Consider the following 13,289-nt stretch of genomic DNA (forward strand, 5'->3'; position numbering starts at 1 on the left):
TTTTCATGGTAGTACCAGTGAGTGTTTCACCCTCCTCAAACCCAATACAAAGGAAAGAAAATCATTCTTTTAAAAAGGGAGATAGGGCTGGGTGTGGTGGCGCACGCCTGTAATCCCATCGCTCGGGAGGCTGAGGCAGGAGGATCGCTGTGAGTTCGAGACCAGCCTGGGCTACATAGCGAGTTCCAGGTCAGTCTCAACTACATAGTGAGACCCTGTCTCAAAAAAACAAAAAAAAAGGGAGATAGGGCTGGGGATTTAGCTCAGTGGTTCTGGCGCCTGCCTCACAAGCACCAGGACCCGAGTTCGATCCCTGGTACAAAAAAAAGAAAGAGGAAGGGAGGGAGGCAGGGAGGGAGAAAGAGAAAGAAATACAAACTACTTTAGTTAACAGTAAAAAGAAACACCAAGGGAGAACGGTGAAATAAAGCCCTGTGAATTCATCATGTAGCTTCAACAGTTACTGGCATTTGCCAATCTAATTTATTTTTACTTCTTCTTCTAATTTATTTTTTACTACTTATATTTATTACAGAATTTTAAAGCAAATCCCAAATATCATGTCATTTTAAAATCCATGAAGTTTATATTTCCAGAATATAAAATAAGATTTTTTAAATTGCTTCCCATTTGTTTTAGGTGGTGAGATCGGCTGAGGAAGCTGCATCAGTGTTGGCCACTTCAATTAGTCCTGAGCAGTGCATCAAAGTGCTTTGTCCTATCATCCAAACCGCGGACTACCCAATTAACCTGGCTGCAATCAAAATGCAAACAAAAGTGATAGAGAGAGTGTCCAAGGAAACCCTTAACCTGCTTTTGCCAGAGATCATGCCAGGCCTAATACAGGTAAGGAGCGAGGTTTGGAGGAACAGGCTATGATATATTTGATATTCTGCTATTTTAGGCACTTTGCAAGCAACACTAGTGACACAGCCAAACCGTTCTTGTTGTCCTTCAGGATAAAGACAAAACGAGTATACCATGAGTAATAAGAAAAGGGACTCTTATAGTAAAGCTACAAAGAAAACATCACTTAAAATACAGAATACAGAAAAGGCCAGCCAGGGATTAGCTCAGTGGCAAGCACAAGGGCCCTGAGTTTGATCCCTGGTACCAAAAAAAAGGAAAAAAAAAAAAAAGCCATTTTGTTTTGTTTTGTTTTGTTTTGTTTGGTACTGGGGATTGAACTCGGGTCTTTGCCCTTGCAAGTCAGGTGGCGGAACCACTGAGCTAAATCCCTGGCCCCCAAAAAAAAAAAGCCATTTTCTTATACATGAGTGACACAAAATAGTTGTGGGGTCTCCCCTTCAAAAAAGAGGAAGAAAGCGCAAGGTCCCGAGTTCGATCCCTAGTACTCCCCCAGAAAAAGGAAGCAAGATAATGGTTTATAATATACTTATAATGAAGGTATACTGGAAAAATAGAGCCACAAAGCAAATGAAAACTTTTGGCCACATTTAAGAAACAAAGTTTAAAAATGTAAGGTACAATAAAAGCTATTTAAAAACCTGAAACAATTTTTAAAGTTCATAAAAGGAGTCACTAAACAGTAAATTTGAAACAGCAAGTAAAGTTCAACAAAGAATTTGATAGTATATGACGATCAAAATGTATAACAGATAATGTGAAATAGGAAGAAAAGGTCCAGAGGGGAAGTGGGAGCTGTAGGGGAGAGGAAACAAGGCAAAGGAATAAATATGAGAAAAGGAGGGCCAGGGCATTCAACTCAGGGGCGCTGTGCCTGCCTCACAGGCGCAGGTCTTGAGCTTGATCCCTGGTACCCTCCCCCACCTAAATGGAAACAACAAAGTCTTTGTAAGTGGGGAGGGGTGGAGGGATTGAAGGGAGGGCAGAGGAATGAGGAAAAAATAAGAACCAAGATATATCAGGCAAAGGTATAAACTCCCAATGATGAATATCATCATGTGGTATACCTAAAATGTACCAAAAAACTCAATGAATTTTTTAAAAAAAGAATTTGAGGGGCTGGGGATGATGTAGCTCAGTGATTGTGCTGCCTGCCTTGTAAGCGCAAGGACCCAAGTTCAATCCCTGGTACCCAAAAAAAAAAAAGGAATTTGAGGGGCCGGGGATTTAGCTCAGTGGTTCCACCACCTGCCTCAAAAGCACAAGGACCCAAGTTCAATCCCTGGTACCTAGTAAGAATAATAATAGAATTTGATACTCTAAATTTTAAATAGGACATAATCTAAAGACAAACGAAACCTATATATAGATAGGTACAAAAATTTTAAACTGCATTCAATATATTTGTAGTTAGGAAAGATGTTGATATGTTTATTTTGGAATAGGAGCAACGTTGAGGTACCAATATTACTTCTAGTAAAAATACATGTGTTTCTGGGTGTGGTGGCACATACATGTAATTCTAGCACTCCAGAGGCTGAGGCAGGAAGATTCCCATGAGTCTGAGGAAGCCTGAGCTACATCGTGAGTCCCAGGCTAGCCGGAACTACATGGAGATACCCTGTCTCAAAAAAAGAAAAAAAAAAAACGATGTGTTTAGAGCCAGGTGTGGTGGTGCACGCCTGTAATCTCCTGATGCAGGAAGATCGCTGTGAGTTCAAGACCAGCCTGGGCTACATAGTGAGTTCCAGGTCAGTCTCAACTACATAGTGAGACCCTGGCTCAAAAAACAAAACAAAAAAAACTCTATGTTTGTGTATGTGTGTATAAAACAAATAATGTGTCACAATATCTTTGAATCGGATATATCAAAATGAAATTAATTTCTTTAAAAATGTTTCTCATGCCTGTCTGCTGAATTAGTATCAACCCAGATTGTAGTCTCCAAATGCCATGTTCCTCCCACGAGTTAAATATCTTTGGAAAAATAACTGGTTCCACAATGAGCAAGAAATACACAAAATAAATCTTGGAAATCTTATATCTGTTTGAGGGTTAAAAAAGATAATGCTGTAATGGATTAAAACACATCAGATTTTGAAATGAAATTCATGAGTTTATACTGGCATATATTAAATTGGTCATCTTGAGGGTTCCTGGGACACAAACTCCTTATGAAATCGATTAATGAAATGAAAGAAAGCATATAGCTTACCTATCGTATTTTAGCACAACCAGTCATTTGGTGAGATAAAGGATTTTTAGGAGAATTCTAATTAATAAATGCAGGAGGAATTATTGAGTTATAAAATTACTGTTTTAGCCCATTGATACAGTGGATTTATGAAGCGATTTTTCAGTGACCGTTAAAAACATTAGGTGAAGAAATGATGTGGCAGTGTGTATACGGAAAAGTTAGATTACACTGACGCCCACTGACCAATCTTAATACCACTGCAAGTGGGACTGCTGAATGTTATGTATCTTTCTATGAGGTGCACCACCGGAAAAAAATTACCTAAAACAGTTCATTGAATTTGAATCCAGTAGAGCTTGTCCATTTTACTATCAAAGTTCAGAGCACAGGAAAAATTTTTTTTAATTACACCTTAAGGATATATCATCAAATCCATAATGTTGAAAATAATACAACAAAAATTACCAGACGTCTTTTTTTTTTTTTTTTGTTTTTTTTTTTTTTTTTTTTTTTGTACCAGGGATCGAACTCAGGTCCTTGTACTTGCAAGGCAGGTAACGGAACCACTGAGCTAAATCCCCAGCCCCAGGCATCTTTAATAAAGAAATGGCATGAGCCAGGTATGGTGGCTCATGCCTGTAACCCCAGCATTCAGGAGGCTGAGGCAGGAGGATCACTGCGAGTTGGAGGCCACCCTGGACTACTGTAGTGATTTCAAGGCCAGCCTGTACTGACTGTAGATAGTGAAATTTTGTCTCACCCCCCAAAATTAATAATAATAACAATAATGAAATGGCATGAATAAAGGGAAAGGAGATTTAAAGAGCCTGATCCATTTGAAAAATAAAAATTAAGATGGGTCAGGCATGATGGCACATGCCCATAATCCCAGCCACTTGGAAGGCTGAGGCAGGAGGATCCCAAGTTTGAAAAGAAAGAGGGAGGGAAGGAGAGAGAGAGAAAGTGTCCCCCTTTTTTGAAACTCTAAGATCTAACTAAAAACTGTGGTTACCAAGGAAGTGCCTAATGAAAGAGGCCACCAAAACTCAGTAATAAGCTGGACACGGTGGTATACACTTAAAATCCCAGCTATTTGGGAGACTGGGACAGGAAGATTGCAAATTTGAGGCCTACCTGGGCAATTTAGTGAGACCTGACACATAACAGAAAAGTTACTTAACTGCCTATCATTCCCCACTGCTTAGTAGCTGTGGGGCTTATAATCCACATTCCTGGTGCCTGGGAGAGAGAACGTGGACCTTGTTTTTATCTCCAGTGGCTCCCTGAGCAACTGGCATAAAAACTAACCTTTGTTTCACCTCCTCTCAGGCTGACGTGACTTCCAGTGTGGCACTGTTGAAAACATTTAAGGACATATACTTCCCTTAGCCACTTGAGACAAGGGAGAATAGACAAGTCAAATAGCAGCAGAGATACCTGGTAAGACGAGGCTGAGGAAGAGGATACTTGGTGAAATAAAGACTTTGAAGGTCTATCAAATATCCTAGGAAACCCAGCAGAAGTGTGCTCAGTAGATTCCTTAGTGAACCATAGGCTGGGACCACTGGCTGATCCTTGGGCTTCATGCAAGCAGGAAGTGAGGCTAATGCAGAGTCGTTGATGCCCTGGCTAAATATTGAATGAGCAGGAGGGAGGTTGTGGGAGAAGAGACAAACTTACAACACAAGGGCTGAGAGTATAGCTCATTCTAGCCCTTCCCTGTCATGAATGAGGCCCTGGAGCCCTGACTTCTTCTTATCAGGAGATTCCCAGCCCTTCAAAACATACTAACTCACAGCCCTATAAAATGGTTAAATTAGGGTATATACTAAGTATATACCTCATAGCATTATTATGAAGACTATATAGAAAATTAATTTATATTATTATATTAAAATGGTGAGAAAATACAGCGGTTTAATATGTTTATTATGAAGAATATATTTACTGACTACCTTGATATTTTAATAATGTTTCTACTTTTTTAAAAAGATAAAATGATCAGGATTGTAGTAAAGACAAACTGTTTTCTCCCAGTTAAAATATACATATATAGAGCCAGGCGTGGTGGCGCATGCCTGTAATCCCAGCACTTGGGAGGCTGAGGCAGGAGGATTGCTGAGTTTGAGACCAGCCTGGGCTACATAGTGAGTTCCAGAGCAGTCTGAACTACATAGTGAGACTCTGTCTCAAAAAACAAAAACAAAAAAAAATATATATATATATATACGCACACACATATATTCACATGATTGATTCAGAAATACTTTATGAGCTGAGTGTGACAGCACACACTTGTGATCTTATTTGGGAGGCTGAGACAGGAGGATCTTCAATTCAAGGCCAACCTGGAAGATTTAGCAAGACATCTCAAAAGTAAAAATTTTGAAAGGGCTCTTGGTAAAGCTTTTGCCTGGCACACACAAGAACCTGGGTTCAACCCAAAACAAAATAAAAATTCAGGAATAAGGTTTCTGTGGATGTTAAAACAAAGAAATACGGCTTATCAAGAATATACCAGTAGCCGGGCATGGCGGCACACGCCTGTAATCCCAGCACTCAGGAAGCTGAGGCAGGAGGATCGCTGTTAGTTCAAGATCAGCCTGGGCTACATAGTTCCAGGGCAGTCTCAACTACATAGTGAGACCCTGTCTCAAAAAACCAAAAAAAGAATATACCAATAAAGAGCTAATAGGGGTGGAGTGCATTGTTAGTGGAAGAAGACTGTCTATGACTGCAAAAGTTGATAGCTCACAAACTCTGCTAATGTAAGTTGAATTATGTTTGTGAGCTCTTGTTTTTGAGTTGCCTGTCTGTGTGTAAAAGGTGGTTTTCTCTGATCCCTTGGAAGCACTAACAATGGACTTTTCTCCCCAGGGTTATGATAACTCAGAGAGCAGTGTTCGGAAAGCTTGTGTCTTCTGTCTAGTAGCTGTTCATGCGGTAATTGGTGATGAACTAAAGCCACATCTCAGTCAACTCACTGGCAGTAAAGTAAGTAGTGCTGTATCATGTTAAAAATGGTAACCTTTAAGCCAGGTACAGTGGCACACACCTGTAATCCCAGCTACTTGGGAGGCTGGAGCAAGAGAATCACAAGTTCGAAGCCAGCCTTGGCAATTTAAGGAAACCTTGTCTCAAAAGAAAATAGAAAGGGCTGGGGATATAGCTCAATGGTAGAACTCCTGGGTTCGATTCCTGGTACGGGAGGGAGAGAGATGGAGGGAGAAGGAGGGAAAGGCAGAGACTGATGGAGGGAGGGAGAAAGACAGCGAGGTAGAGGCATCGTGCAAGTGAAAGGGTAGATGTGTTACTCAGCTTTTCAGTGAGTCACACTTAGAGCTTTTAAGTGTCTACTTATTTCTTATTCCTCCTCTTTTGCCTCTTAGCTGTTTCTGCTTCTAGCATCACTACTTGAGTAAAGTCAGCAGTTCGGTAGGGTGACAGAACATGCCAAAGCTTCTGGTTATCTATACCAGCTAAATGACTCCTCTCCCACTCCCACACCCAAGTCTTTACTTCCAAGGACTGTTTCATTAAGATTAGACTGTTGGGCCGGAATTCAGCTCAGTGACACCATGCCCGCCTTGCAAGTGCAACGTCCTGAGTTTGATCCCTGGTACCACAAATAAAAAAGAATAGATTGTTTATATCTCCCAAAGGGTGGGACACTTGAATTTTTTCATTGTTTATGAACTATGATAATCAAATATTTGCTCTCCTCGTCTATATAGGCATTCCTCATTTAATGACCAAGTTGCAGTCCTATGCCTAGGTAGTTCATTGACTTGATCAATAAATGAAGAATTGTGTATCATATGTATACATTACAGTACATTACAATATTCAGAACATGGGCTGGGGATTTAGCTCACAGGCACAAGGACCTGAGTTTGATCCCCGGTACCAAAAAAAAAAAAAAAAACAATATTCAGAACAAAGAAATAATCAAAGGAAACTCCAGCTTAATGAATTTGCTTTTATTTTTATAATTCTCACATGCAGAATCATAATGTATAACAATATAAAACTATAGTACTGTACTATAATATAGTGTAATAAGCAAAAATTACAGTACTGTATAAACAAAGTTTACTGTACCAAAAAGGTATTGATGCTCTAAAAATAAGATGTACATACTGTACCAAAAAGGGGGGGGTCAAGTCCAAATAGTGTGCCTTGGTTGTAAGTCTGAGCAGTCATTTAACCAAGTAGCTTCTTAAATGAGGAATATCTGTATCATTACATTTTTATCAGCAATGGCTTGGGCATTGTAATAAACCCCAGCCTAAAGTTTTGTTGTTGGTGGTAGTGGTACTGGAGATCGAACCCAGGACCTTGGACTTGCAAGGCAGGCGGCAGAACCACTGAGCTAAATCCCCAGCCCAAGATGTATCCTTTTTAAATTGTTTATGTTTGGAGTAAGGGTGTCACGATGTAGTTCAGGGTGACGTTGAACTCATAGTGATCCCCTCCTTCAGCCTCCCAAGTGCTAGGATTACAGCCGTGCACCACTATGCCTGACTACAGTGTATCTTTCAAAGCCCACATATAAGTACATAATTTTTTAATGAGCATCTTACAGTTTTGAACAGCTCGCTCAAATTACATATGGTTGGCTTGAATCCACAGATGAAGCTACTGAATCTTTACATCAAACGTGCACAAACGGGTTCTGGAGGCGCTGATCCCACTACTGATGTTTCTGGACAAAGTTAGTGAAGCTCACTGAAGTAAACCAGGTCTCTCAAACAGAGGACAGACAGACCACCCTCATCAACGAAAAGGAATCTCAAATACATTTTTAGGAACTTAATCGTTTCCCAGTTTTGGTTTTCTGTTTTGTTTTTGTTTTGTATTTTCTGTAATAGAGAGCTATCCTCAGACTGCATGTAACTTTTATGATAGTTATTCCAAATTCAAGAAGCAGTATTAACATTAATTGGTCAATACGAAGTAATTTTTTAATCTAATTCATCATTTCACATGTTTGTACTTTGTCTTCCCATTAACCTTTGCCAGTGTTATGATTGTACACATTTTTTAAAATTCTGGTTAAACAGGAATGCTTAAAGCTTTAAAGGTTTTAACAGTCTAAAACATTTTTTGCCTCTATTCAACTGCAGAATAATATTTTTATTGCTACTTTGAGTTTTGTTCTGTATCATGTCCTATGCTAGAAATATTGACAATGATGTGAAACAAAGCAGGACTAATTTTAACTTCAGCCAGACTCTGTTGCTGTGATGGTGATACATACGTCATTAGTTGCAACTTCTTTGAGGTGATCAGTAGTTTGAAAACTAAGACCTCAAAGAGAAATGTTACAGAATCAGCCAGTTTTACAAAACTGATAGTTTGTTGGTTGTTGATCTTGCCATCTTTATTTAAAACCATGTTCCTTCTATGATCCCTTAAGAAAGCTGCACCAAATCATCTGCCTGTTTTATTTGACACTATTAAAAGAGAAGGTTTCGTTGCAGGGTCTTTTGGTTTGTTTGTTGTGAATGATGCTTTTTTGTATTTATTAATATCAAATTCACTTATGAATAAACTTGATAATGGAAACAGACAAAAAAAAAATCAAGTGCATGTGTGTCCTTGACTGTCTTCTGTTTCTTAATTTAATAAATAAATAATTATTGAGACATGGGAGTCAACCAGCACCTTTTCTTTAAAAGGTGAAACCTGGTTTCCTTTGACCATGAAATTGTCTTACTTGAACAGTGATCCTGATGAGAGAGAAGATGGTGCCAAGGCTATCTTGTATAATAGGCTCAAATTCTCTACCTCTTCAGGGCTAATACTTTTAAATGAGCTGCTGCCTGTAGTGTCTTTTCGAAAACAATTTAAAGGGTGATTTTTTGTTGTTGTTGTTGTTGTTGTTGTTGTTACTTTTAAACGAATTTTTGTAATCACCTTTTGCTAAACCTGTTCTTTTCACATGCAGCCAACCTTCACAATTACCAGTTTGGGGGCCAGGGATATAGCTCAACAGCACCACGCCTGCCTGGCAAACACAAGGTCCTGAGTTCAATTCCAGGTACCAAAAAAACAAAGCAAAACAAAAAAACACTATTACTTACCAGTTTGGGTGAAAGGCCAAGTTAGATAATTTGGAACAAGAATAGTAGTGATTTCTCATCTTAACTTTTTTTTTTTAAATCTTAACATAAAGTGAATTTGACTGGAAAGGCAAATGGCTATTAGGGAAGCGATTTGCTGTTGTTACAGAGTTATCTGTACTTTCTTTGTTTAAATGAAAAGATGTAGAAATGTATGTAAAGAATTTAAGACAAGAGTACTGAATGGATGATTTGTCATGGGCTTTCTCCTTTGTTTCTGTTCTAGCAGCAAGAAAATAGTTTATATCCTCTCCCTTTTACCTGTAACAGTTTTATTTTTTACTGTTAATTACGTTGTGTATTTATAGTTCTATGCTTACTGTTGTGCATATACTGGCAATAAAACTGTACATAACATTACTTGAAAAAGTTAATGTATATCAACTTTTTCTGTGTCCCTGTGTAACAAGTCACTTATATAGGTTGTGGGGTTTTCTAACTTTAAAAGAAAGGTCTTGTATCAATGATGGGCTCAATATTTTAAGTGCATCTAAGGAAAAAAGATTAGGAGTAGCAACCAAATCCAGTATATACAGCTATTTATATATGCATATATTACAGAGTATCTTTAAAAAGAAAAACAGTTTTGGTTGGTTCGTTGGTTGGTTTGTGAGACAGGGTCTCACCATGTAATTCAGGCTGGCCTTGAGCTATGTCCTCCAGGCTGGCCTCTTAACTCATGGTGATCCTCCTGCCTCAGCCTTCTGAGTGCTGGGATTATAGGCATGTGCCATCATTTTGACCTCTCTCTTAAGATACTGCTCTAACTGCTGTTGACAATTAAGTAACTTAAATTGAATAATAACAATAACTAAAAAATTAGATCAAAAACATGGCATCTCACAGCAGGCATTCAAGAAATAACTGTGTAACAGAAAAGCATGGTTTAATGTATCTTGATGAACGCTAATGAGTATAACCATGAAAATTCTATAATTTCAGTGACTCAGTGGTAAACCACTTACCTAGCATGCACAGTGCTCTGGATTTGATCTCCAGCACTCCAAAATAAGTAAATAAAATAAAATTACACAATTTAATTGAGAAAGTTACTGACCATTCCGATCACTATATACAATATACCCTTAATGTGTCTATTCCAGAAACAGATGTCAGCTATTTTGAAATGAACATAAAAAGGCCAGGGATGTAGCAGTGATTCAGCACCTGCCTAGCAAGCTTGAGGCCCTGTGTTCAATTCCTGGTACCACAAAAGAAAAGTAATATAAAATAAACATAAAAAGCTGCTGCTTAAACCAGGTGTGGTGGCATATGCCTGTAATCTCATCACTCTGGGAGCCTGAGGCAGGACTACAAGTTTGAACCCAGCTGGGCAACAGAGTGTCTTAGTGAAAGCCTGTCTCAAAATTTAAAAATAAAAAGGGCTGGAAGTATAGCTTAGTGTGAAGGCCCTTGGATCAATCCCCAGTATCACACAGGCCCACAAAAAGCTGCTGCTGGGCCGGAGATTTAGCTCAGTGGTGCTGTTCTGGCTTTGCAAAAGCAAGGTTCTGAGTTCAATCCTTGGTACTGGGGTTGCGGGGGAAGCTATTGCTTTTTTCATCCTTGTCTTCTCCCCCTCCCCCAACTAATTCAGTGTCATTCATTTACCACACTGCTGAAGACTAAAAGATTACTAAAGGATTGGGTGTGGTGGCACATGCCTGTAACCCCAGCACTCTTGGAGGCTGAGGCAAGAGGATCCCCAAGAGTTCAAGGCCAGCCTGGGCTACATAGCTCAAGACCAGAAGCAAGACTGTTCACACACAAAAAAAAAATATATATATAGGCACAGTGGTATGTGTGCACATATAATCCTAGCTACTTGAAGGCTAAGGCAGGAAGATTGCTTAAGCCTTAAAGTTAAAGGCCAGCCTGGGTAAGACAGTGAAACTTTGTCTCAGATTGTAAAACATTTATTTCTTCTTCTAGATTTCAAAATATATAATAGGCTTACATTTTCAAGTCAGATACAGTTTGAGCTTGAGTTTGCAGACTAGGAGTTAATTTCCTGTTCCTCTAAATTCTTAGGAACACTAGATCTAAAGGACTTTCACCATCAAGTTAGTCAATATAAAAGACTATCATCAGGCCAGATCTATAAATTCAAGTGTATTTTAAAATTATTAATTTAGAAATAAGATTAACAGTTGATAGAAATGAGAATTAGTATAGTACTACATAATCCATGTTTCTTGTCATATCTTTGCTTTTTTTTTGGTTGTTTTTTTTTTTTTTTGGTTTTTTGAGATAGGGTCTCACTATGTAATTGAGACTAACCTGGAACTCACTATGTAGCCCAGGCTGGTCTCGAACACACAGCAATCCTCATGCCTCAGCCTCCCAAGTGCTGGGATTACAGGCGTGCACCACCACGCCTGACTTTTTGCTTTCTCTGGTTAGCTTATTTCAATTAATACAATTTCTGCAAATATATAAAAATCTAGAATTCAGTGGAAAAAAAGTTTAAAAGTTACCTCCCTTTATTGTAGGATATTTGGAAAGTAATGGAAAGCTGAAGAAGGAAAAAAATTCTTCTACAATCACCACTTGAAATAATTTTTATTGACGTTTTGTGAGTGATAAGTTTGAATTAATACTGAAAACTAAGGAAACATTAAGTTTTTTTTACTAGAAGAGTGACAGGATTAGAATAAGCTAACATTTTGAGGCCGGGGATTTAGCTCAGCAGTTCAGTGGCCTGCCTTGCAAGCGCAAGGACCAGAGTTCAATCCCCCGTATCAAAAAAATAAAAAAAGAATAAGCTAACATTTTGAATGCTGCTGTTTGCATATGGATGTATTTAGTGATACTTTGAATATATTCTTTTTTTATTCTTCCAAAGAGAATTCTAATAGTGGCAAAGTTTTCCACTGTATGTGTACAGCATAACCCTAATAATCACTGTTCTTAAAACAGCTACATATTTGGCAAATCTCCCATGATTTCACATTAGGCAGTTTTTTTGTTTTGTAGGACAATCACACAGGACCACTTTGTTTGTTGGTTTGGTACCGGGGATCAAACTCAGGACCTTGCACTTATGAGGTAAGCAATGGAACCACTAAGCTAAATCCCAGGCCCTACAGGACCACTTTTATTCAAGGCGTATACAATGTGGAGTATTAGCATACTCCTTACAGTCTATTCAGCGAGCATTCACTGTTATGGGAAAAGCTTGAGTCTTGAAACACTTTTCTACCCAAAGGTTAGTATGAGTCAATAATGACATAGAACCACTTACTATAAAGTGAGCTTATTGCTAATAACTTTATAAAATTTATTCCTGATACATGATGTTACAAACTTTAGGGTCTTTGAGATATGCAGGATCCTTGTATGTAACTGGCATAAACCCCATGATTTGAGCCCTCTTTTTTGTTTTTTTGTTTTTTGAGACAGGGTCTCACTATGTAGTTGAGACTGACCTAGAACTCACTATGTAGCCCAGGCTGGTCTTGAACTCACAGTGATCCTCCTGCCTCAGCCTCCCAAGTGCTGGGATTGCAGGCGTGCGCAACCATGCCCAGCTGAGCACTCTTACTTGCTTTTGAAACTTCTTTTAGTTTCTTCCCACAAAGACCTGTAATGCGCCTCCCATGGATGCATCCAGTATATGGAGAAATAAACTGGGACAAAATCTGCACATTCTTATAATTTACACATTTCCCACACAAGATACATTTAAGAGGTTCCTTATAAGGATTTTCCATTTTAACAAAGAGGTTCTCATTGCTGGTTACCTGTTTATACTGTGAACAACCTCTTCTCCATAGCACCATGTGAGTTCCGGAATCTGTGAGACAGCAGCTATTAGCCAGCATGTCTACTTCTTTCTTCCTAGATTACTGCAAACAGTGAGCACAGCAGCCATGGATCCATGTCCTTCCTCTTTCTTTTCTCGGAATCCCCATATTAGGCAATTTTGTAGATATCTTTAATATAAAATTGCTAGATACAGAAAGTCATTGTTTATCTGAAGATACACTAGTTGTTTAAAAGCTAGCTTTGTGCTGGGGATTTAGCTCAGTGGTTCTGCTGCCTGCTTCACAAGCGTAAGGTCCTGATTTCAATCCCCAGTACCAAAAAAAAAAAAAAAA

At 38.7% G+C, this 13,289-nt stretch overlaps 1 protein-coding gene across 34 annotated transcripts in view; it reads left to right on the forward strand.

The window, feature by feature from the left end:
• Clasp2 (cytoplasmic linker associated protein 2) overlaps positions 1-8,367 on the forward strand; it is a 184,432-nt gene extending 176,065 nt beyond the window's left edge. For all 34 annotated transcript variants that reach the window (XM_010629655.3, XM_033757049.1, XM_033757050.1 and 31 more), the window contains 3 exons: positions 640-846; positions 5,942-6,058; positions 7,697-8,367. In XM_010629655.3, coding sequence (XP_010627957.1) covers positions 640-846; positions 5,942-6,058; positions 7,697-7,783 — 411 coding nt within the window. In that variant the 3' untranslated portion in view covers positions 7,784-8,367. The remainder of the gene's footprint in view (positions 1-639; positions 847-5,941; positions 6,059-7,696) is intronic.
• The last annotated feature ends 4,922 nt before the right edge of the window (positions 8,368-13,289 follow it).

Source organism: Fukomys damarensis, unplaced genomic scaffold (assembly GCF_012274545.1).
Source record: "Fukomys damarensis isolate Sample0158 unplaced genomic scaffold, DMR_v1.0_HiC HiC_scaffold_28, whole genome shotgun sequence".
Classification (NCBI taxonomy): domain Eukaryota; kingdom Metazoa; phylum Chordata; class Mammalia; order Rodentia; family Bathyergidae; genus Fukomys; species Fukomys damarensis.